This window comes from Humulus lupulus, chromosome 7 (genome assembly GCF_963169125.1).
Source record: "Humulus lupulus chromosome 7, drHumLupu1.1, whole genome shotgun sequence".
In the NCBI taxonomy this organism is placed as follows: Eukaryota; Viridiplantae; Streptophyta; class Magnoliopsida; order Rosales; family Cannabaceae; genus Humulus; species Humulus lupulus.
The window spans coordinates 191041745-191067805 of NC_084799.1; the positions used below are offsets into that span (position 1 = coordinate 191041745).

General features: G+C 37.6%; 1 protein-coding gene and 1 pseudogene across 1 annotated transcript; one reads left to right on the plus strand and one right to left on the minus strand.

Moving 5' to 3' along the window:
• Positions 1–16364: 16364 nt before the first annotated feature.
• Positions 16365–16476, minus strand: LOC133792904 (small nucleolar RNA Z247; annotated as a pseudogene).
• A 2291-nt stretch (positions 16477–18767) lies between these two features.
• On the plus strand, positions 18768–21100 carry LOC133788976 (uncharacterized). The gene is made up of 2 exons (XM_062226676.1): positions 18768–19046; positions 20661–21100. The coding sequence occupies exons 1-2, from the start codon at positions 18827–18829 to the stop codon at positions 20813–20815; spliced, it is 375 nt and encodes a 124-aa protein (XP_062082660.1). The 5' UTR covers positions 18768–18826; the 3' UTR covers positions 20816–21100.
• Positions 21101–26061: the final 4961 nt, after the last annotated feature.

Genomic DNA, 26061 nt, shown 5'->3' on the forward strand with positions numbered 1-26061 from the left:
CAGGTTAAAAGCAAACCGATTCATTAGGGATGCTTTTTACCCTGACTGGGTAACCAATCCGGTACTGGTCCCAAAGCCTAATGGGACGTGGCGAACCTGCATTGACTATTCAGACCTCAACAAGGCTTGTCCAAAAGATTGCTTCCCCTTACCAAGGATTGACCAGCTCGTGGATGCCACGGCAGGGCATGGACTGATGTCGTTCATGGATGCCTATTTTGGATATAACCAGATTGCCATGCATGCCCCTGACCAGGAACATACGAGCTTTATAACAAACAAAGGACTATATTGTTATAACGTCATGCCTTTCGGGCTCAAAAATGCTGGGGCCACATACCAGCGGCTCGTGAACATGATGTTTTCGAAGCAAATATGGAACAACATGGAGGTTTATGTTGATGACATGTTAGTCAAGTCTAAACTTAACGATAACCATGTTGATGATCTCGAAGAATGCTTTGCCGTGCTCCGGAAGTAAAACATGAAGCTTAACCCTCAGAAATGCTCCTTTGGGGTATCATCCGGAAAATTCCTGGGTTTCATTGTAAACGCTCATGGAATAGAAGCTAACCCAGACAAGATCCAGGCCCTAATCGACATGCCCTCGCCTCGAAGGCACAAAGATGTCCAAAGTTTAACCGGCAAGATGGTGGCACTAAGTAGGTTTATCTCGAAATCTACAGACCATTGTCTTCCGTTTTTTAACCTATTGAGGGGAGGCAAGAAATTTGAATGGACAGAAGAGTGCGAGCTGGCCTTCCAGGAGCTTAAAAAGCACCTCGCAGAACCCCCCATCTTATCAAAACCTATTACGGGAGAAGTGCTATACTTATATCTTGCCACTACCGAGCACGCAATAAGTGTAGTGCTCGTGCGGGAGGGAGAGAAGGTGCAGAGGCCCGTATATTACATCAGTAAAAGATTACTGGGGCCAGAGTCGAGGTACCCCTTGATGGAAAAGCTAGCTCTCAGCTTAATTCATTCATCTCGAAAACTTCAACCCTACTTTCAGGCGCACCCCATCCATGTATTAACTGATCAACCACTAAGACAAGTCTTGTCTAAGCCAGAAGCTTCAGGTCGACTTCTTAAATGGGCGGTTGAACTAGGGAAATTCTAGATCACCTACCACCCGAGGACAACCATTAGGGCACAGGCCTTGGCAGACTTTATAGTGGAGTGTACTGGCATGACCAACAATGAAGTTATAACCCTGGCCCATGAGCTGTGGAAACTTTACGTCGATGGGTCATCTAATGAAAATGGATCGGGGGCAGGGGTCATTTTGAGCACTCCCGCAGGAAGCAGATTTCATTATGCCTTAAGATTCGACTCCAATGCATCGAATAACGAGGCCGAATACGAGGCTTTACTGGCGGGACTTCGTATAGCCAAGGAGCTCAAAGCTAAAGCAATACGTTGCTACAGCGACTCTCAGCTAGTGGTTAACCAAATTTTGGGAGAATACTAGGCTTGTGGCACGAAAATGGCAGCTTACTTAGAAAAGGCAAAACCAGCGTTGGAACATTTTGAGTTTTATGCGATCGAACAGGTTCCCTGAGAGCAAAACTCGAATGCAGATGCTTTAGCTCGGCTAGCTACTTCCACCGAGAATGATGAGCTAAATGTTGTGCCAATTGAACATCTCTCGGCACCTAGTATTAACAGGCCAGAGCAGGAAGACATATGTATGATTGATTTCGAACCTACTTGGATGACTCCGATAATCGTATATCTCGAGACCGGCGTCCTTCCGAAAGATCGAAACCAGGCTCGCAAATTGATGTATCAAGTGCCCCGTTATACCATTTTGGATGGAAGGTTGTATAGAAGGGGATATTCCATGCCATTACTTCGGTGTGTGACTCCACCCGAAGCCAAGAAGATCATTGAAGAAATTCACGAAGGGTTCTGTGGGGACCATACTGGGGGGCATAACCTGTCCAAGAAAATCATACGCCAAGGTTATTTCTGGCCTACCATCAAATCAGATTCTTTCGAGTATGTAAAGAAGTGTGATAAGTGCCAGCGATTCGCCACGATTCCTCGAGCTCCACCATCCGAGCTGACCATGATGACTTCCCCATGGCCATTTGCGGTATGGGGAATCGACCTCATAGGCTCTCTCCCAACTGGCAAGGGCGGAGTGAAGTATGTTGTAGTTGTCGTAGACTATTTCACGAAGTGGACAGAAGCTGAACCGTTAGCAACAATAACTTCTAAAAAAGTCCTTGACTTTGTGGTAAAGAACATTGTATGCCGATATGGGATGCCGAGGAAAATTGTATCCGACAATGGAACCCAATTCGATAGCGATTTGTTCACCAACTTTTGCGAAAAAAAATGGAATAATAAAGAGTTTTTCGTCAGTAGCTCATCCCCAGGCGAATGGCCAGGTCGAAGCTGTAAACAAAACTCTCAAGAGTTCGCTGAAGAAAAAATTGGATGAAGCAAAAGAGCGATGGCCCGAAGAATTGCCCCAAGTCCTATGGGGATATAGGACTATGACCCGAACATCAACAGGACATACCCCGTTCTCTCTGGCGTACAGTTGCGAGGCTATTTTACCAATTGAGGTCAAAATTCCTACAATCCGAACCCACACTTATGACCAAGACTCGAACCACACTCAGCTCGAAGAAACCTTAGACCTGATCGAAGAAAGAAGAAACGAAGCTCAGCTAAGAAACGCTGCATACCAACAGCGAGCTACCAGGTACTTCAACGAGAGTTCGAGATTGAAAATTCGGTGTGGGAGATTTGGTGCTAAGGCGTGTATTTTTGGCAACGCGAGATCCAGCAGCTGGCGTGCTCGAGCCAAATTGGGAAGGACCCTACCAGATAGAGTCAGTCATCCGATCCGGTGTCTACAAGTTAGCGAGATTGGATGGGAGCCTAATACCGCGAGCATGGAATGGCGAACACCTAAGACCTTACTATCAATAGTATAGGAAGGATGTTGCCTGTAACCATGCTTGTTTATATGTACTGATTTTCCTACTTTTGGATTTTATCAAATAAAAATTTATTTCGTATAATATGGTTTATTTTTGCAATCTCTCTTAATCTAATAACCTATGGTCACATTCATAGGATATTAATGGGGCATCATTGGTATATATAAATACCACCAGCTTGAAAAATAAAGTTACATATACGAGATACATGCAAGTGTTTGGATATAACCAAATGCGCGAGCTAAGATAATTTGGATATAACCGAATTATCAAAAGCATACAAGTGTTTGGATATAACCAAATACGCTAGCTAAGATAATTTGGATATAACCGAATTATCAAAAACATACAAGTGTTTGGATGTAACCAAATGCGCAAGCTTAGATAGTTTGGACGTAACCAAATTATAAAATAATCAAAATGTTTGGATGTAACCAAATATGCGAACTAGATTAAAAATATAAGTGTATGGATTACAAACCAAACACGACCTTAACAGGTTTGGAGCAAACCAGCTAAAACTAATCGACGATAAGTTGGAACATAAACCCACTTCGAGTTAAGTCGAGATCGAGGCTAGAGTATCTTATAAAACAAATAGTTTCGAACTCATAACCTCGGAGAGATTACCGAGGACGAGAAAAAGTAACTAAAAAATAAGATATAACTAAACCGTTTGCATTACACACCATACAAGTACTTTCGGGTTCATGGTTAAAGTAATATCCGACCTTGACGAATAACGAGATCGGAAGCGGATAATTCGAGCAAACTGTGCATGAATGCATTGAACCTCGAGCCTAAATCCAAACTATGTTTGTGCGAATAAACAAACATACGCGATTCTTTAATATAAAATGTGCAAAATATTTCGAATCAAGAAATGCAAGGCATATATATTAAAAGAAAAGAAAAAGAAATTGTATCAGCCCTACGGGCATAAATTATTACAATTACAAAAATAAAGGGACGCAGCCCCGAGGTCATTTAAAGAGAAAGGGCAATCTCCTTGGCCTTCTCAACAATCTCCTTGGCCTTCTCAGCATCAGCATCCTCCCCAGCTCCCTCTGCATCATCATGAGCAGCCTCCTCCTCATTAAGCCGAGCCTGCCATTTGTCTACGAGTTTCGCCTCAAGAGGACCTAAGAAGCTGGTATCGAGGTCGACATTGTTGGCCCAGATTCTGTACATGACCAGGTCGACCGCTCGATCCTTTTTCTCCTTAAACTCTTCAAGAAGATGAGTCTTTTCACTCTCAATAATCTCAAAAGTGGCGGCCTTATCTTCTTCGAGTTTGGCATTGACCTCCATGAGCCGAGCATTCTCCTTCTCAAGCTCTGCGAGCTGGGTGTTCTGCTTCTCAAGCTCAGATATCTTGGCCTTAAGCTCCGCATCTCCTGCCTCAACCTTTGCCTGCGTTGCCTTGAGCTCATCACTTAGTTTGAGTTGAAGATCCTTCATCTCCTGAGCAAGAGTCATGCTCAAGTGGACTTCATTGGTCAACCTATAATTAAGCTGAGCATCGATAGCCTGAGCCTGACATACAAAACACACAAAGTTAGTATATGGACTAAGTATAAAAAATGCAACTAACTGGCAGGGGGAAAAAGGATTACTGTAGCATGGAGCTCAACACTCTTCTCGTAAAGAGTGTTGCAGTCTTTGGCATTGTTCAGAACTGCCAGTGGAGAGCGTCAAAGCTCCCAAAGCTTTGGCCCACCCGAGATAGGATGTCCGAGCCTAGTGTCGCCCAGTGGGATCCAGCAGCATTGTCGATCACATACTCGTCAACATGAGTAGAAATCGAGAGCAGTGGTATCTTCGAGGATGAAGGTTTCTTCGGAGGCAGGCCAGTTGGAGGATTGGCTTGGGATGCAGGAGGAGCCGGGGGTAGGCTCGACGAGGAAGTCCCGACCTGGGCAGATAGACTCAGAGCTGAGCTCGGAACTATCGGAGCTGGGGGAGGGGGTGTTTTCTCAGTCCTCTTAAGGACCTTGGCAGGCCGGTCGGTCTTTCGCGACCCCCTGGGACGCTTACTCCTCTTGGCTCCGCCACTCTCAAGGATATTGTCGAGATCAGAGTCCATAGCCTGCACAGTTGCACCATAATATGAGTTATCAAAAAATAAAATAATTCAGCATAATGCAAACATACAAGGGATAAAAAGACAAGTGGAGAAAAACCTAACTGGAACTCGCCCCCGAGCTTGAGCTCGGCGACCATGAAATTCCCCCATCTTCAGAAGAGGCGGGGGGAGTACCTTCCCTATAGGTGGACGTCAACCTCGAAAGGTCCCTATAGTCTTTGGTCCCATATTGGACGACTATTCCGTCCCATACCTCGTTCAGGCTATACATAGTGTCGTATTTCCTGAGCCAGTTATCGAACCTATGAACCCGTTCATCTACCCAAGTCCATACATAAAAATGGTCCCTATCGTCCTCGCACAATACTAACCTATCGGGTTTGTGTTTTAATAGGGTGGGGGACCACATTTTCGAGCTTAGGATGACTGTACCTTAATCATCCGAGCCCGAGCTCGAGGCTTCATCGTTGGCCTCGTTCCCTGATTGCGGGCTCCTTCGGCGAACTGGAGGCGGGGGTCTCATCTCTCTCCTTGGGGGGAGGATGCCTATTGGCAAAGGCACGAGCTCCCAGCGGTCATATTTTTTGTTGGACCAATCCGAGGTAGACTGGCCATCTCCCAAGAGCCCGCAAGCTCAGAGCTTACCTTCATGCAAAAGGTATGAGAGAGATCTCCTGCCATAAGGGAGTTGGAGCAGAGTCTCTCTATGCTCCTTCATCTCGTCGGAAGGAGTAGGACGATGATAGTTGGATGGAAAACAAAATACACTTCAACTAAGTACGAGCCTATAGACAAAAGTCTGAGCACAGAGATAAAGGAGGTTGGGGTACTTACGAATCCATCTGAATGAATAGTATCGAGACGGAGATAGGCCATCTGTCCAGAAGAAGGCCTTCTTAAAATTAGGAGGATGGTTGGGAAGGTCCTCAAACATCTTTTTCTCCTTGGGATAGCTCGAAAGGTAATAGAAGCCGTCTCCTCCCCAAGCTCGAGAGGGATTGCTCTTCAAACAGAAAAGATGCAGGATCTCCTTTGGCGACGGTCCATCCCACTTTAGCTCGTGGTATATCATCCTTAGGGCAGACATAACCCTGTAAGAATTAGTGTTGAGCTGGAATGGAGCCAACCCAACGATGTCCGTGAAGTCCTTGAAGAAAGACTTCAGAGGCAGTATTGCTCCTGCCTTCATATGCTCCTGGCTCCAAGCCGCATATCTCAGCTTGTTGTCAGGGTTTCTATCTCCTGGAGCGCGGCAGCTTCGCTCCTGGGAGGTAGGGGCTCGACACCTTAGCGAGCCTGATAATCTTATACCATGAAAGGCCAAAATATCGTTTATCTAACCTAGCGAGGTAACTGAGCTCCAATAATGCTCGGCCTCAAAAATTTCCCTCCTCGGCTGCGAGGTGGAGGGCTCCCCCATCAGTGAGAATCGAAGATCTCCCGGGCTGTACGCGACTGTCACTTTTAGCCTGGGATCAAGGGGGATCGGTCTAGGCCCTGAGTTGGATTCCGGATAAAGAGCCTCTCGAAGAATTTTTCTCTTCTTCTCTATGACCTCGACGATTTGACGGCGATAATGAGCTCGGGTTTCTTCTTGTTTGCAAGCTAGCTCGTGTTCACGAATCAGGCGCTGGTTCCGGGCAAACAACGACTCTGGGCTCAGAGGTTTTGGCGAGTACGGGACGGCAAGCAACGACTCCCACCGTCTTTCTAGATTCTATGACATCTAGCAAGAAATAAAAAAATGGCGAGGGCCATGCAAGCAAGGAATTAAGAATAACGAGCTTGGTGAGTCAAGCTCGATAGTGCGTGGGTACGAGATGAGTTCGATCCTGAGGACCTGATTTGCGCCATGACATGTATTTCACGAAAAAGGGAAGGAAGTGGATTTGATTTTTGAAAATCCCGAAATATCAGGGAAAAAAGGTGGTGGTTACTCAAAAATGGTATTTTTGAGTTTTGTGCATTCTTTAAAATCAAGATTTTGTACCCGATATCTTGGTGTACAAGATATGTCCTCCAAAATTTGAAAACCCAGACAAAAAAAAAAAAAGAGACCATATTTGGGTCTTCCCACATTTTAACTGGATTCAAAACCAGTAATGGGGCACCTAAGCTAATATCTATCGATCAAAGCGTCCTAATACATCAAACTAAAGAATAAACCAGCACATTCCCAGAAATGCAAAAGCAACAAAGGCAGAAACTGGTGTAAAGAAAAAGAAGATACACATACAAGTTAAGATCAGATACTTACACACGGAAAATGGTGGTTGCAGAGAAATGGATGACTGAAGAAGCAGGTATGATCTCACGGTCTCGAACAGGCTGGTGGTCCTTTGCTTCTTCGGTTGGGAAAACATGCAAAAGCGAAAACTTTCTGGGATGGCCTCTGGTTTTTTCTCTCTTCTTTTTTCTCAGATAAACGTAAAAGTAAGAGGAAGAAGATGACTGGAGTCTTATATATAGACTAACAGAAGTGGTAAAAAGGGATTAATCCAAGCCATTGGCCAGGATCCTTATCAAATCCGACGGCCAGGGATAAATGACAAGATGGTACTGAAAAGGTGGCAGGCGGACGATCGTGGGCAGATTTCCAAGGTACTCGAGTACCTTGGAGGAGCAATACCCAACTGACACGTGTCCATACTCGAGTATGTGTGACGGTGCAGCTCCCGAGAAAATTAGTTCAAAAGCTTCCTTCTCATAGGATTCGAACAAATACTTTTGAGGGGGCAAAATGTTACACCCAGATTTCGAGCCTTGAGAATTGTGATCTCGAAAGCTAGATTTGTCAGGTGTGAGCTCGCAATATCTAGAATACGTGTTCGCAACCTAGGCACCGAGTCTTCATAGTTGGTGGCAACCTCGAAGATGGGTGACCTCGAAGTCCTTATAAGCTCGAAAGAATCAACATCGGAAAACGTCCATTTTCGGGTGACCTCGGATCAAGAGGTCCGAGCCTGACACGAGTGTGAGCTCAAAATAATGTGGTCTCGGAGAAAATAATGTAACTCGTAAGTTACTCAGAGACCTAGACAGGCATGATGCTAATGATGTTGATTACTGATTTCGAACAACTTAGTGAGCCACTTGAAGAGACGCAGTCTACATTTATTGTTGTAACTTCCCTATAATAAAGGGATATTTATTAGTCAGTTACACGCCCCCTGGTATTCAGGGGACATTTCCTTGTATATAGGAGTTATTACAGGCTTCAAAGCCATTAAATTTATTAAGATATAGGAGAACTTCCTGGAACATGTGGGAGAGTATTTTGAGGCTTCCTCTATAAATAGAGAAGTCATGTACCTTTGTAAATGACCAAAATTTTGTGATCTTAAGAGAAACTCTAGAGAATTCATCCTTGAAGAATTTCCAGAAATTTCCTAAGTTCTAATAACAAAGACTCGTGGACTATGCAGAGTTAACTGCTAAACCACGTAAAAAACTCTCCTTGTTTTATTGTATTTTTCTGGCCATAATTCTTTACTGTTTACGTGCTCTACATTTTAAGTTGATGAAAAATGGCGTCAACATAATACCTAATGAAAATTGTATTTTTAAATCGAAATGCTTGTAGTTTAAGTGAGAACCTGAAAATGTGATATGAAAGAAAATGTATAAAGAAAGGGTGAGTAAAATGTCTCTATTTCGTTTATAAATCTGGTACACGAATGAAAAGAAAGTCGGTTGTGCGTCATTTTTTGTGTTTTTTTTTTCCAAAAAATAAGTCAACCAAACATGAAAAAGACATTTTTTTAAAAAAGATAAGAAAATAAATTACTAATCATCCATTCGGTTGGATTTTTACTGTAAAGTACCTACAAATTTATATTAATTACTAGATATAAGTAGCACGTTTACTTAGTTTTATTTATAGAATTTATTAATTATTTTTATTAAATTTATATTAATGTCATATAAATTTCAAACAAATATTCTATTTTAATTAAATAATTTATTTATTTTTGTTTTAGTATATGTTAGTTCTAGTTTTTTAATTCGGGAGTGACAACAAGAGATTATATATTATATGTTTAATATAATATTAAACATTATACGTGGACTTTAAATTTAAGTTTCGTGATAGTTTTTTTTCTTAAAAACAATTTGTTGCTAATTGACAGTAGATTATATTATATGTTTAATATAATATTATTCTAATAAGTGAGTTTAAGTTTAATTAAATTTTATTTGAGTTATAAAACATATGATTTTATTATTTTTAAATAATTATCATTGTAAAATATCTCAAAAATATCATATTTTAATTTGTTTAATTATTTATTATTTCTAAATAATTATCATTGTAAAATATATCAAAAATATCATATTTTAATTTTTTAACTACTTATTTTATTTTATTTAAGTCTAAGTGATATTTACAAACTACCGTTAAATATAAGAATATTCTATTAAATATAAGAATATTCCGTTAAAGTTAACATTAAAAAAATAAAAAACCGTTAAAACCAAAAATTTCCGTTATCTACACATTTTTTTTAATTATTTCTAACACCGTTAGTTTTAAAGTCTTCTAAATAAATTAAATCGATTAAAAAAACAATAAAGTCATCTAAATAAGATAAATAAATTAAAAATAAAAATAAAAAGTAATAAATGAGCCATAATAATTTTTCATCACATATTTTAGAATTTCATATTAAAGTATTTAAACTACTCTATCAATTATGTTTTCAAAACTACAAAAAAAACATTTATGTGTTTAAATTTATTCTTTTATTAATTATTTATTTTTTCACTTAATGTTTTATGTTTATCCAAACATATATGTAAGACATAAATATATATTTCTTATTTTGTCGTTTAATTTTTTTAATGAGAAATTACTTATTTTAATTGTTCTAGCCATTAATTGAATAATATATATTTATATATAACCTTTTGTTCGCTTTAAAACAAATTAATTAAATAGTTAAAATTTGATCAAATAAACTTTATAAATTCATAGTTTTAATTTATAAAGTTTATTTTAATTTAGTAGGGCCTCATGACGCTTTGATTTCGTCTCCCTACGAATGGTGTTTATTAGACTCATAACATGGTTAAATTTCTTAGAATAAATAGTCACATATCAAACTCTTATAGATTCTTCCCTACGGTGACTATCAAGAACTAAGTTCGTGATAATCAAAATTGTGGGTCAAGCTCATAAAGTAAGAAATAATTGGATTTCATTACTTTTATCGGAAGGTTGTTAATGAAAAGTTATAGATTTTTCATCAATTGAGATGATTTCTCTATTTAACTAAGTGATTTTGTGACTCTCGCCTAACGGAACACATATTTCTATCTAGAATCACCATATATAATATATAAATCAAAACATAAAAAGCATCAAACTTAAATTATTATGAATACTAAATTTTAAATTATTAAACAACATCAAATAATTTACTTTAAAACTAGAATGCATTATATTTTTATATGTCAGCTATTTGTTCATGGGTTGGAATGTGTCTGACTTCAACAGGACCATGTTTGATGAAATCACGAATGTAGTGCACATCAACTTCTATGTGCTAGGTTCGACTGTGAAAAACAGGGTCGGAGGTGAGTTGTTTGGCCCCTGCATTATCACACCAAATCATAGTAGGAACTTTGTGATTAAAGCCAAGTTCTTTGAAGAGTGAATGCAGCCAGGCCACGTCGGTGGTAGTGTGAGATAATGCCCTATATTAAGCTTCGGTTGATGATTTTACAACAACCTTCTGTTTCTTGGAGCACCAAGTAATTAGATTACCTCCCAGACACACACAATAACCAGTAGTCGACTTTCTATCGTCAATGGAATCAGCCCAATCCGCATCACTGAAGCATTCGACTGTCCAATGATTTGAGGGTTTAAAGACAAGTCCCTGGCCTATAGTTCCGCGAAGATATATGAGAAGTCTTTTACAAACAGTCCAGTGATGTTAAGTAGGACTATGCATAAATTGGCTTAATTTATTCACAATAAATGCTATATCGGGTCTGCTCAAGGTAAGATATTGAAGACCTCGCATGACACTTCGAAAGAAAGTAGGTTCATCAAAGAGTTTGCTATCTCCAATGCTCAGCTTTACGCCTTGAGATATAGGTGTGGGGCTTGAGTTACACTTGAGCATATTGGTCTTTCAAAGTAAATAAGTCGTGTATTTTTCTTGAGAAAGATGAATACCGTATGCTCCCCGAGTGATTTCAAAGCCAAGGAAGTAAGTCATAGACCCCAACGATTTCAGAGAGAAATATTGCTTGAGTTGAGTGATGATATTGTTGACCCTATGATGATTGCTGCCAGTTAAGAGGATGTCGTCAACATAAACTAAGAGATAGAGTTCAGCACCTTCATTTATGTAGTAGAAGAGAGATGAATCTGAGACAGAGTTCTTGAAATTCAGAGATAAGAGAACTTCTTTTAAACGATCGAACCACGCACGGGGAGCTTGACGAAGCCCATACAAAGCTTTATTAAGCTTACAGACATGATGAGGAAAGGCAGGATTGACATAGCCAAGGGGTTGAGACATGTAGACAGTTTCAGTGAGGGTGCCATTGAGAAAAGCATTGTCTATATCCACCTATTGAATATCCCAATTTCTGGCAAGAGCAAGAGCAAGAATAACTCAAATTGTAGAACTCTTCACAATAGAGCTAAAAGTCTCAAAGAAATCCACACCTGGTTTTTGTTGAAAACCTTTGGCAACAAGGCGTGCTTTGTAACGTTGAACAGTTCCATCTTGATTCTTTTTTATATGAAATACCCAACGATTGTCAACAATACTCATAGCAGGAGTCCGAGGAACAAGGGTCCAAATGTTGTTTTTCATAAGAGCCGAGTACTCATCATCCATGGCAGACTTCCAATGAGGAAGAGTAAGAGCGTGATCAGCACTTTCAGGTTCATATTCTATCATTAAAGCAATCAGTAATGGACAAAAATCATGAAAAACTCGAGGCTTCCTGATGTCGGCCTTGACTCGGGTAATCATGGGATGAGATGGTTTGGGAAGAGGCAGTGGAGATGGTAAAGGAGATGATAAAGATGAATGATTTGGTGTGTGTGGTGCTTCCTGCAAGGAAGACAAAGGTGAGAAACATGTAAATGGACAGTAGAATGAGAATGGGAACTACCTGGGTTGGTTTGGTTGGGTGACGGAGAAGAAGGAACATGTGAAAAAGGAGCAAGTTCTTCTGCAGGTGAAGAAGAGGAGTGCACTTTATCAACAACCATAGTTCCAGCTGCATGTTCAGAAGTTACGGTAGGCAAGTAAGGTAACCATTGGGGATATTGGGACGATTTTATAGCAGAATCTGTACAAGCTGCAGTGTAAGTGAAACCTGCAGCAAATGGAAAGTCAGATTCATCAAATGACACACTACTTGCAATATAGACATGTCCTGAAGAATGAAGGCACATATAACCTTTGTGACTTGGACTATAACCTATAAAAACACACTTAGCTTTGGAATTATAAGGACGAAGATAGGGATAACAAGCACAACCAAAAGCCTTTAAAAATTTATAATTTGGTGTGAGTTTAAATAACTTTTGGATCGAACTTTTGTAGTTCAAGACAGGAGTAACAAGGTGATTTATAAGAAAGGTGGCTATTTGAAAAGCCTCCCACCAAAACCGTTGAGGCATACTAGAGTGAGCAAGGAGAGTTAAACTGGTTTCAACGATTTGCCTACATTTTCGTTCGACTTTGCCATTTTTTTGGTGGGTATGTGGACAAGGATGACGAAACTTAATTCCTAAGTCTTGAAGGAAAGGCTCAAAAGAGTTATATTCACCTCCCCAATCGCTTTGGACAGTTTTGATTTGAGTGTTGAATTGGCGCTCAACTTGGGTTTGGAAGGTCTTGAAAACTTGGAGAGCTTCATTTTTAGTTTTTAATGGAAAGATCCAGGTATACTTGCTGAAATCGTCAATGGAATGGATATAATAACTATATCCATGTCTAGACATGATAGGAGCAGGTCCCCAAATATCAGAATGTACTAAGTCAAGGGCATGTTTGGTTTCTTTAATAGTTGAGGGATACGCTTTGTGATGAGCTTTACCCAATTGACAGCTAGAACAAAAATGCAAATTGGAAGGTAAAGTATTATTTTCATTGATTAAAACATGCTTGAATACATTGAAGGAAGGATGGCCTAACCTAAGGTGCCATAGCTCAGACTCATTGACAGAAACACTAAAACAAGACTTGACAGACTCTAGACGTGGACTAGAAATTTTATTTGCTGGAACTTGAGCTATGAGACAAGTGGAACCGTGACTTGGAGAACATGCTGGTGGAATTGTGAGTTGATAGAGTCCATTGCTAACCTTCCCTTGAAGAAGAACCTTCTTCGTATCCATGTCCTTCAAAAAACAAGAATTAGCAGAAAACTTGGCATATGCATTGTTATCTTTGGTAAGTTGAGAAATACTTAATCGATTTTTGGTAATAGAGGGGACACAAAGAATGTTGTTGAGTTTAAAAGATGTTGCATCACCAACCGATTTAAGAACAAAATTTCCAATATGAGAAATTGAAAGAGACTGACCATTGCCTACTGTCAATTAAGTCTTACCATGATACTCAGTTGGAGCTTTGAGATTTTTAGCATTATCGGTGATGTGGTTTGTGGCACCATTGTCAAGGTACCAATGCGTATCCGCAAATGGAGAGTGCTGGTCTGAGTTAGCTAGATAAGCTTGCTGTCCGTGACCACCAAAATTGACAGCCACATTATGGTGAGGATGTGCAGACGGATTGGGATTGAAGGGAGTTGGAGTAAAGGCCTTATCAAAACGATAGTAACATTTGGCTACTGGGTGGCCTGGTTTGTTGCAAAGTTTGCAAACAAGACGACCATTGTAATGCCCCGAATTCTCCGATGTGGTTTAATGGCAGGATTAGTAGGCCGGGAGGGCCATACTTGCTTAATTATGCCATTAATTAATAATATGTATGTATATGTGAATTATATTATGATATGATATTATATGCATGCATATGGGTCCACATTTGAATATTAGGGTGTTTTGATAATTTGACCGTTAAGGGTATATTTGTGTATTTGGGTGCATATTGTGATTTGTGAATGAGATCCCATTATTATGGAGATATTTTTGAGCTATTCTGCATGAGACGGTCTTATATTATGAGTTAGCGGTTTTTTCATAACGGGGGTCTTTTATTGGGATATTGAGTAATGAGAATGTTATTTGATGATAAATTGGGAGTTATTGAGATCAGGATGGAATTCTGGAAGTTTTGACTATAATGTCCTCGGGGGTGCTTTTGGGGCCCCGAGCACTAGGTTTTATTTGAGGTTACTTAAGCTTGAAGTAGCTTGTCAGATAGAACGTACATTAGAAAACCTCTCGTTCTTTCCCGTTAGTTCATTTTTACCGTTCGAAGCGTATTCGAAGAAATCTCGAGTTCTAGGAGTTAGAATCAAGCGAGGATCGAGGCATAGCGATCCTAGGAAAGATTAGAAGCTTCTTGACCGAAGGATTTGACGAGAAACAACCTAATTGAAGGTAATCTAAGTTTAAGTTTTGAGATTTTAGAGTTTCTAAGCTTTGAATTTGATTTTGTGAATCGTTGAGTTCTTGGTTCGATTGAGCCTTGGGTTTTGATGGTTTTGGACCATTGGGAAGCTTGGGAACTTTGATTTGATGATTTGGTAATGTTTAGGCATGATTTTGGAGGCTTTGGGATGTTGAAAATCATGTTTGGGGATGGCTCTAGGTTGGGGGCCGCGGCCCTGTTCTTGGGCGCCGCAGCCCTAGCTCGATGAAGCAGGTGGAGCAATTTTGCCCTTGCTGGGCGCCGCGGCCCTTGGTGTTGGGCACTGCGGCCCTTTCTCCTGAAGTGGCTGGGGGCCGCGGCCCAAGGTGTCAGGGCCGCAACCCTTGAGCAGGGTTGACCCCGTTTGAGTGTTTTGACCCCGAGAACATAGTTTTAGGCCTCGGGATTGTTCCTACTACTTGGATTAGTTTGGATTGATGTCCTGGAGGCTAGATATTGGTTTGGAAACCTATGTTGATCATTTTTATTGATGATGTCCCGTATTTGGTTATGACTAGGTGACTGCTAAAGGACTAAAGGTTGATCGTTCTCAAGGGTCGTTCTTTTAGTCATTCTAGCTCGAATCTGAGGTAAGAAAACTGCACCCTGTGTATGTGACATGCATGATTGTTATTGAGGTATGTTGGTTGATAAATGTGGACAAGGATTGCATATTACATGCTAGCGAATATTGTTTACTTGTATATAGCACTGACTAGTTAGGGATACTGACCTAAGAGTTAGAACTGGCATAAGCGTCCTGAACGCAGGGCCGAATGAAGATTAGATCTAATCGATATCAGCATTGAATGGCTCTAAGGCATTAATGCTGGACTGACCCTAAGGTCGATGAAACTTATAAACGCTTGGCTAGTCTAAGACTAGTTACTGAGAGCCAGGGCCAAAGGCCTAGGTGACTGCTTGTCACATGGCTAGGGAACAGAGTTCCATAGTTATGACTCTAGAGTCATGAGGAAGGTTATGTTGGTGACTAATCACCATGCACCTATCCTGTTTAAGCTAGTGAAAGGTTCACTTATCTGTTAAGCCCTAGTGACCCTATCGTCACATGGCTAAAGGGAGTTGTACCCACTTTAGTGACTTTTGCGACTGTCACCTATCTGTTTTGGACTGAAAGTCCTGAATGATTATTATGATCATTGTTGATATTATATCATGCTATATTGTGTTTTCTTGTTGGGCCTTGGCTCATGGGTGCTATGTGGTGCAGGTAAAGGGAAAGAAAAGCTCACCCAGCCTTGAGTGGAGAGCTTAGGTGGTGATGTGTACATATGCGGCCGCTTAACCACCACGGCCAAGGCGTTCTCAGAGGAACTAGGGGGTTTACCCTATTTTTGCCGCTTATTAGGTCGGCGGGGTTGTAAATTTGAAACAGTAATGACCATTTTGTACTATAAACAACTTGTAAATGTTTTGATTAGCTCATGAGCAGTTTATATACTTAATGAAATATATCATTTCCTTTTGATTGGTTTTCCACCTTAGCCTGTTAATCACACTTAGAGCACGTTTTTAACCAAAGGACTCGGGTAGTGGGTCAAATTTCCGGTTCACCGTAACTGTTCTGGGGTAACCAGGGCGTTACAACCATGGTTGCTTCGACCATGGCCACGACCCCAACCACGGAAAGAGGATCTGCCAGAGTGAGAAAAAGCAAAAGTTCAGTGGTAACAACAAAGTTGATTTGGTCAAGCCTCATCTCTTGACTCTGTAAGAGAAACTGAACTTCAGAGAGGGTGATGTGGTCAATCCTGGAAGTAAGATTAATGACAACCGAGTCATACTCGGGTCCAAGGCCACCAAGAATGTAAAGAATCAGATCATCATCACTAAAGACCTGTCCTGCAGCAGTGAGACCATCAGCAATAGTTTTCATTTTTAAAATATAATCATGAACAGACAGAGCTCCCTTTTTTAGAGACTGGAGTTGAAATCGCAGCTGGAGAATGCGTGCACGAGGCTGGGTCGTGAAAAGATTTTCAAGAAGAAGCCATAGTTCTTGGGAAAAATTGCAGCGAAGAACATGGCCCAGTATAGCTTCAGAGATAGAGTTTAAAAGCCAACTCAAGATAGCTTGGTCGGTTCGAATCCAAAGAGTAAATTGGGGGTTTAGCTGCCTGGGCACGATAGCAGTAGGATCAGCAGGAAGATCAAGGAATTGCGGTGGGCAAGGTTGGGTACCAAGGAGAAACCCCTCAAAGTCGTGAGCACGAACGGCAGGAAGAACTTGGGAACGCCAATAAGGATAGTTGTCACGGTCTAGACGAACTGTGATAGAAGCAAGCAAAGGAGCAACATGGGCTTGCACAACGGGAACAGCAGGAGCTTCAACAACCGGCGGAGCGGGGGGCCGATTATCAGTGTCGATGACCGGTGGAGCGGGTGGAGGATCTTGGCGGCGTTCTTGACTAATGGAAGAAACGGATTGAGACCCTAAAGACGCCATTGGCTCTGATACCAAATCAAAGAAAATATTGAAAAAGGAAAGAAGGAAGAGAGGCGTAAATAATGTTTTGAATGTTTATCTGTATATTAATTTCCTCACTTAATTGATACAATATCTGGACTGGGTATTTATAATACAGTAGACATAACAGAAAAATATTCCAAAACAATATGATTGATACGTGTATAGAGAAATTCCTAAAAGTGTGGGATGTGCCTAATTCTAGAACCATCTGTGTACAGTTGTATACAATGGAATATTCTGAGGTATCAAATTTTATTTTTCAACAAACATTAAATAATTTACTTTAAAACTAGAATGTATTATATTTTTATATATAAAAAATGTATATCTAACGGATTCTTAGTTTAACGAATTTTTTAAAATAAAAAATAAAAATTATGATGTTATTTATTTTAAAAAATACTATAGACAATGTTTTGATTTACTTTTTTTTAATATGTTTGTGTCAATTTTTTTTATAGTATATGATATTATTTATTTATTTAAAATTTAAATGACAATTAAAAATATAATAAAAATAAATTAATATATTTTCTAAATAAATCTAAACAATTGTTTTTACCGGTAATATAATAAAATGTGGCATGATTTTACCTTTTTCTAACTATTGAATTTTTATTAGGCCTTAATCTAATTGTTGTTTTGTTTGTTTGGATGTATAAAAATAATTAATAACATATATAATTAAGAATACAAAACTCTAATACAATAATTGGTTAATCATTCATTGTTTTCTCCTAAAATATACTCTTTCTCAATAAGTCAAAATTTAAAACGTGTCATTCACATTTTAGAAAAGAAAATATACCTTATTTTTCTCAATTCATTTTCTACATTCTCATTAAATATATATATATATATATATAAATTGGTACTTGTTTATACGTATTATTAAAAAATAAATTATATTAATATATGTATTTTTATATTATTAACTTTTTAATATAATTTATATATCCATAGCATTAATATTGTTTGTTTTTATAAGATTTTTTTTAATGTTTTAATATTTATGGATAGTGATTAAAAATATTATTATTGAATATTTAATTTTTTATATTTGATATTAAGAAATGACAATAAAAAGTTAATTTACTCACCAATACATAAAATATTACTAAATGACCAAAGAAGAAAAAAAAGATAAGAATAAATAATACTAATATTTAAAATAAATATTATTAAGAAATAAAAAATATATAACATACAATATATTCAAAAGCACATTTCGTGCTAAAAGGCAAAAAGAAAAAAAAGGATGAGTTTGGAAATGAGAATTGCTAAGCCTAAGTGACATACTTTTATTTATGTAATTTAATATTGGATCCCACTTATTTGAATTTAATAAGTATTATAAATTATCACTAACTAATTAAGTGCTACCTTATATGATGATGATGATAGACAAATTACGGCGCCAAATAACAACACTTTTCATAAATAAAAACTTGGACAAATAATTGTAGTAAAAGGGTATATAGTCCCTTAGTATATAGTAATGACATATGTAATGCATTTTACTGCATAGTGCATGACTGGCCTTTCTTTAATTATTCAAGCATTATTATTTTTAAAATAATATATGCTACAAGTAAAATTTAATTAAAAGATTTTTTATTACCGTTTTTTATATTAAAAAAACAATAATAAGTATATTGTAGTAGAGAGAAGAACAAAGGTATTTTTGGCTTTGTGGGCTGTACTACTACTCCTACTAATGGCTGTGTCTCTGACTCTGTATCACACTCCATCTCTTCCTCGATTGCTTCCGCGCCATCAAAACCAGCAGAGACCCACTTGGAGATTTCTTCAGCTGCGGTGCTCCATCGACCCAATTAAGAAAACGACCCTTAGAACTTGCAAGAATTGCAAAACCCAGTTCGACATTTCTTTCAATCACCCTCGAGCTTGTCGTTTCCATACTTCTCATTTTGGTGGTATTTCTTCTTCACTGTTATCTGTCTCTTAAAATTAATTGTTGGTGTTTCTGGTTGAAGAGGGTTATAGAAATGCTTTGTTTCTTGTGAATGTTTCCCTGTGATTTTGTGTTTCTAACCCCTTATACTGGCTCTGATTGAGAGGGTCTGTCTTAGTTTTTGTATAAATTTAAAACCAAAAGAAAAGAAGATACCTTCTGCTGGTCTGGGTTGGGTTGCACCCTTTCTGAATTTCCATGTTCTATTAAGTACACTTCCAGTATTCTGAATTAATCTGGCTAATAGCTATACAATTTTATGTTAAATAGATTCTTGCATTGATGGTTTTTTTTTTTTTGTTGGTAATCCTTGGTATTTTTTTTTGGATACTAGTTGGTCAGATTGTTAGGTGGAAAATTTTCTTTTTGACTCCACCAAAATTAAAGATACTTTAGTATTTCTTACATTTAGTAATAGAAGATGTTTTTGAGCATGAACTTTGTAGTTACTGGGAAAAGAAACAAGCTTGTCTTAAGACGAGAAAAAATACAAAAGGAAAGGAGGTCAGAATTGATTTCAGAACAACCAAAAACATAGATGAAATAACATTGTAGTACAAAGCTACCCCATTTTTTATACGAAAAACTTCCCCATTCTCTACTAAGGTCTAGATAGGATACTCCCTCAAAACCTTGACTTTATAAACCCAGGTTGCAACCCAAAGTTTAATCTTCTCCCATAGCTTTTCTGCTGATTCTTCTCCCTACTTCAAATATTCTGCTATTCCTTTCAAATTATACAGCCCAAAAGATAGCAAGAATGGCTGCTGTCCACAACTTTGATATCCTCCTGCCTCCCTTCAATTTACACACTAACAGCTGACTGCAGGATCGAAATGCCAAACTCTTTGAGCAGCTTAGAACAGTCTTTTGAATTAGTGTGCACTACATGAGTGATCGTCTCCCCATTCGACCTATGGCAAGCGCACCTCCCTGGGGACAATGATTGGTACGGGCACCTATGTTGTATATTCTCATGAACGTTCAACTTCTCCAACACCAATAGCCAATCAAACACTTTCACTCTAGATGGAATACTTGGTATTAGTGATTAAATTGTCTTTTATTTACTCTGGGTAGTTTATATAGCCTCATTTCGTCATTCTCTATCTGGTTTTCTTCATTATTTCCTTTTGTAAAAGATTTAAACATATATTCAAAGTCGTTCAGCACTTTTATTCCCCCATTTTTTTTATCTTATTATTATTATTTCTAGGTTAGTATATTAAGTTAAGAAAAACAATGTTGGGACCAACCAACTTAACATTATCATTTTTCTGATGATTGAAAAATAAAGTATGACTAAGCTTAACCTCTCTTTGTTTCAACTAGTGACTATTGAAAACAAAATAAGTCTCTACTAACATTTAAACTATATACAGGGTTTTACATTTATCATCCCTTTCGTGGCACAACAATTGCTTTGATTTTAATTAGCTTTGGTTTTCTTTTATTGTGATTTTCCTCAAGCTTGTAAAATGTCATTTCTGTATTGTGTGTCATTTTATTACAAGTTGCTGTGTTCAGATTCTCACTTGCATAATTTCTGTTCTGATGACCCTATGCTATGCCACAGGAGAAACGAAGAGGAAATTCGAGAGTGTGTATTCTGGGGGCACAATGGATACTCCTGACTCTGGCCAGGTTTTCCAATATTGGCATTGTTGTGGATCTGAAGATCCCTTAAGCCCTGGATGCACTGCTGCTCCTCACGCATCCTACGACGACTGAATTCACACTGAATTCAGTAAACAATCTTCCACACTGAATTCACTTCCTTCCTTCCCTTAACATAATTGATGTTTTGTTCATTCTGTGACTTTGTATATCTATATTGAACAACAGTTTATTCCTATTTAGGGTTTAAATTATTACCAATATGAGGTTGATGCTGTAGTTTGAAGACATGTTACCTACCCTTTACTAGAATCCTGACTTGCTACTTATCTCCTTTGCTCCTCTGTTTGTATGCAAAATAATAAAGAAGTTTTGGGAAGGAGTCTCATTTTGGCCTCACTACATCTTTTTTTTTCCTCCCACTGATTTTAGGGCGTGGACTCGAAGTTCTATCATATTTATGATGATCATTGATTATTGTCTAGGGACACATCAAATTTTTTTTGTATAATATTTATGATTATCATTAATTCTTCTCTAGGGAAATATAAAAGAAAAAGTTATTTTTTTGGTAGAAATAAGAATAGAAAACAGCAAAGCTAGAAGAGAAGTGTTGATGGTAAGAACTCATCAACGAATTAAGGTCGGAAAACTCAAATGATTTAGTAAGAAATTTTATAAACTTAGATGGACTTAGAAAATTTAGAGAAAAGTTGCAGAACAATAGTGGAAGAAAACTTATGTATCTCTTATAATGATATGATGTTACAAGAATTTTCCAACCCCTTTTTTGGAGTGGAGAGGTTCTTTTTATAGGTGAGCACTGGTGGCTCTCTGTACATAGTGGTCCCAGGGGATAAAAGGGTGCAGCTCCAGGCTGCAAGTGATTGTGGTGTAGGTGGTAGTGGTGGTTGGGTCCAGTACATATTAGATGTTAGTAGATAATGCCCAGTCTTTGTACTACTTCATACCACCACTATTTGTCCAATACGGGTGTCAGGAGCGTGGTAGTGGAGGTTTAACCATGTACTATCCTTGTATTGCCACTACTTGTTTGGCGTGGATGCTTGGTTTGTACGTTGTGCTTCCCAGGCTCGTACACACTCGTCCTCATGTGCTCCATACTTAGGTTTTCACCTTTGTTCATTTTGGGTTGGTATGGCTTTGCCATTTATACCTATCAAAGATTGATAAAGTTGATGCACAATTTCCTCCTTGGAGACTTGCAGTGAACAAGTCATTGTGCTCTGGTAAGATTGGTGGAGTTATTTTGATTGGATGTTAAGCGAAGGAGGCTTTGTTGGTGGCACGAGGCTTATGCGGCAAGCAACAATCTCATCAGTGTTGTGAGCATCACGAAGTGAGGTGGGCTTGTTCCGTGTGGTGCTATCACGAAGCGCCCGTGTGGCAGGATTGATAAGGATGCCTCGCGAGATCCACCAAACAGCTCTTGTAAATGGGTTCTCGAGATGCTTTCCATGTTCAGATCTAACCACTGCATATAAAGTACTATTAGTTTCAAAAGTAACATTTCTTATTGACCATACTGGTAAAATACTATTAGAGTTTCTTTTTTACAATAAAATTATCTACACTTGCAGTGAAGTAAGATAATGGTAAAAGGATACATGATTGAGATTATAAAGAAATTTCATCAACCTAATAATATAATATAATCAACAGAAGCACACTAAAAGACAATCAGTTAAAGAAGACACCAAAACATCTTTACTTGTATGTATAATGTAGTAAACACCTCATCATCATTTTCAACCTCAACCCTAATCTCCTAATCCTCATCACCCTCGACGTTATTGGGTTCCTCAACATCTTCACCATGCATAACATCTACATCATTGTACTCTGATAATATTACTCAAAATTAGCTCTTCTAGGTATACAATGTGATTTTTGCACGACAACAAAAGTAGTTTCTTTCCTCAAATAAGAGCACTGTATAGTGTATACTGCCAGTACCAAGAACCAATGAAGCAATAGCCAACATATCCTGTTGATAAATGATCCATCTATATACTTACAAATGCAAAAAGCTTAAAGGAAAGGGATTATCTGTTTGACTTCTAAACAAACATATATTATCATGCAAGTGAAAGCTTGTTATGTATTGATAACTATATATCATTCAACCATAACAGGAATTGTAACCTCTTTTATAGAGAAAAAGATAGCTGAAGCGAGTAGTTTTCCAACCTGCATCAACTTGTTGGTGTTCTTCTTAATGAAGCATTACATTGTCTTTATTGTGCCTCCACTGTTTTTTCAAAGCTTTTGGTAGCAACACCAAAACTAATTTTAGGATATATATACATAGGAACTTTACTGTAATGTGACATCTCAAGCTATCCGGTTGTGAAAACCATCCACTTCCATGCTGCAATTACATAGAACAAGATAAAAATGGCATGATAAAAAACATGGCTTGAACTCTCAACAAAAGCATACTATTTATAATAGCTTATCCCAGACCATCTTAGAGAGAAAATAATTCCTAGAAGTGAAGAAAATGAAATCCTTCATTGATGATGGGAGGAGTGACTTCTTGGTTGGATGTTATGTCTGAAGTAGATAAAGTATCAAGGATGATCATTGTGTATTTTACCATTGGAAAAATAAAGATACGAAGTCAAGTTTGTACCTCTGAAGAGGGACCAACATCAACTTTGGTCTTCTCTTCAATTTCTGATGCTTCTTGTTCTGTATTTTCATGGAGTTCACCATCATAGAAAACTTTCTATTTGTTTAACGGCACGTGAAAATGCCATATATATTAGAAGTTGCTGCACATTTCTTGAATATATTTGTAGAATACTTTACTCAAGAATTTTCTAAAAATTTGTAGAATAGAAGAACTTCAAAGACATTTTCTAAAATACTCTATAGTCTAGAACTTCCTAGAAGTTATATGCTTAAATAGTCTAGAATCTTTATTGTGTAGATTAGTCTAGAAGTTGTATTTGAAAATCAAATACACTAGAAAAATCTAGAACAAATAATTCTAGCCACAAATGTAAAGTGGGTTAGCCATTATAAATACCTCATCATGAGTAGCAAAATGGTGTAACTACAAACAACAAACCATCAATAAAGGGGCTGTTTGGTAACACTTAAAAAATAATTTTTTATTTAATTAATTAGAAATTTGAAAATTAAACATAAAATGTGTTTGATAATTCTATTTTTATTTATTATTTTTTTAAATTTTAATTAAAATTTATTAAATTTTGAAAATAGAATTTTTTCACTTTCAAAATTTTTTTAAACAGTTTTAAATTTTTCCTTTCTTTTTTTTCTTCTCTTCTTCAAATCAACACCTTATATTGTTAAACAAAAAATAAAAACAAAGTTATCAAACACGTTTATTATTTTTAAAAACAAAAAACAAAAATAGTTACCAAACATATTTTTATTTTTTAAAAATAAAGAAACAAAAATAAAATTATATTTCTATTTTTATGTTTAAAAAATTCAAAAACAAAAATTTTACCAAACGGGCCCAAAATTTTACTACTACCCATTACTCTCTAAAACATAAACCTTATTCCTCTAAACCCAAATTTCTTCACTTGTCCACTCAATAACATCAACTATAATATCATAACCCATCATTACTCTAGCCACTACTACTACTTATCAAATATTCTAAACTACAACAAATCATCACTATTTTCTCTATCCCAAATTCACAAACTATCAATATAACTACTCACTTTCTCAGAACCCTGTTCAGAGGAATGAACCTCACTTTCAGTATATCTTCACTTGGTTGTATGATGCTGGTTAGGTAACAGGAAAAGCTTTATTATCATGGAAAGCAATATCTAAACCTGAATAATCTTTTTTCAAACTAGAGGTCATGTCAGTCTCCAACTTTTTTTCCTTTCTTCTATTAGATAATGGTGCCAGAAACTCCCGGTGTCATTTCTTGAAAATGGCTGGTGCAGCATCATGACCATCATCACGAGTTGGTGAATCCCACAAGTGAGCAAACCGCAGCTGCATATGCCAATGCTTTTATGTTTGGAAAATGATAGCTTGTATATCGTTGATGAAAGGAAGGACAACAAGATTTTAAGAAAGACATCGGGAGTTTTTGACACCATTATCTAATAGAATAGAAGAAAGGACATGGAGTTATTCACGTTTCGATATTGCTTTGAATGATAATACGATAGGAACAGAAGTATGAGAAAGTTTGAGAGTGAAAGGAGAACTCTAGCACTTGAGATTGAGAAAATTACAAGTGCAGCTTTCAATCCAAAATTGGACCACTCCCAGTCCCATCTACAAAGTTTTTGGAGGACCATCTCCTCTTCTGATCCACAACCTTTGAAAATGGTCCGCTTGAGGAGTAGTATGCTATGCAACTCTAGAAAGAAGCCTGCAAAAAACACATTAAGTTAAGCCCCTGCCAACAACTAGAATCATCACTTTTTTTATTATTCTCTTAGTTATCTGTAGGAATGCTTAAAAATAACAAAAAGAAGCCAGATATTGGCTCATATTCATTCAGTCTTCCTAACTTCCCATCTCCATAAAGACTCGAAAAGACGATACATCTATATATGTATCGCCGAGCCATTGAAATGCATGAATATTTGGGAAGGACTTGCCTTATCAAGAGATATTCATGTTGTATCATCACATAACTCTATTCTATACCCGAAATTTGTGTTTCATAATTGAATAATAATTCAGTTGGGCCATACATACAAGAAGTAGAAACATGGCAATAGTTATATAAAGAAAGAAAGAAAAAGGAAAATGTTACTTTTGTCAGTAGAGAGACGTTATTTATATTTAGGACATAAATAACAGCAGAACTAAAAAGTAAAAAAGAACAAGTACCCTACCTTCTACACATACACATACACATCTCTCCAGACACATATTACATCAAACAAATATTTCAAATATAAATTGATACACAAGTCTAGCTCAGTCTAAACTTTCACTATGCACATTATTTTGTTTTCATCTTGAAAAAGTTTCATAATGGAGTTACGAAACTTTATTTTGTATCAACTGACTAAAATGTGCATGTTTCAAGCCAATATCAGATAGAGAGATTAAAAAAAAGGAAGTCATTCTAAATCAACAAATTACTAAAGAATCTTACACTAAAAAGCACACCATATAACAGCAACAAAAGGGTTAAAATTATATATATAATAATTTAGAATTCACTTCCAAGAAATTGAAAAAGAGAAGAAACATAAAAAAACTTCACACCAACTCAAAACTGCAGAAAGGTTTGTTAGCTAAAACAGTGCGCAAGTTCCTAACTGGACTCCAACTAAAATTTATATTATAAAACATAATTTTAATAGTATATATTACAA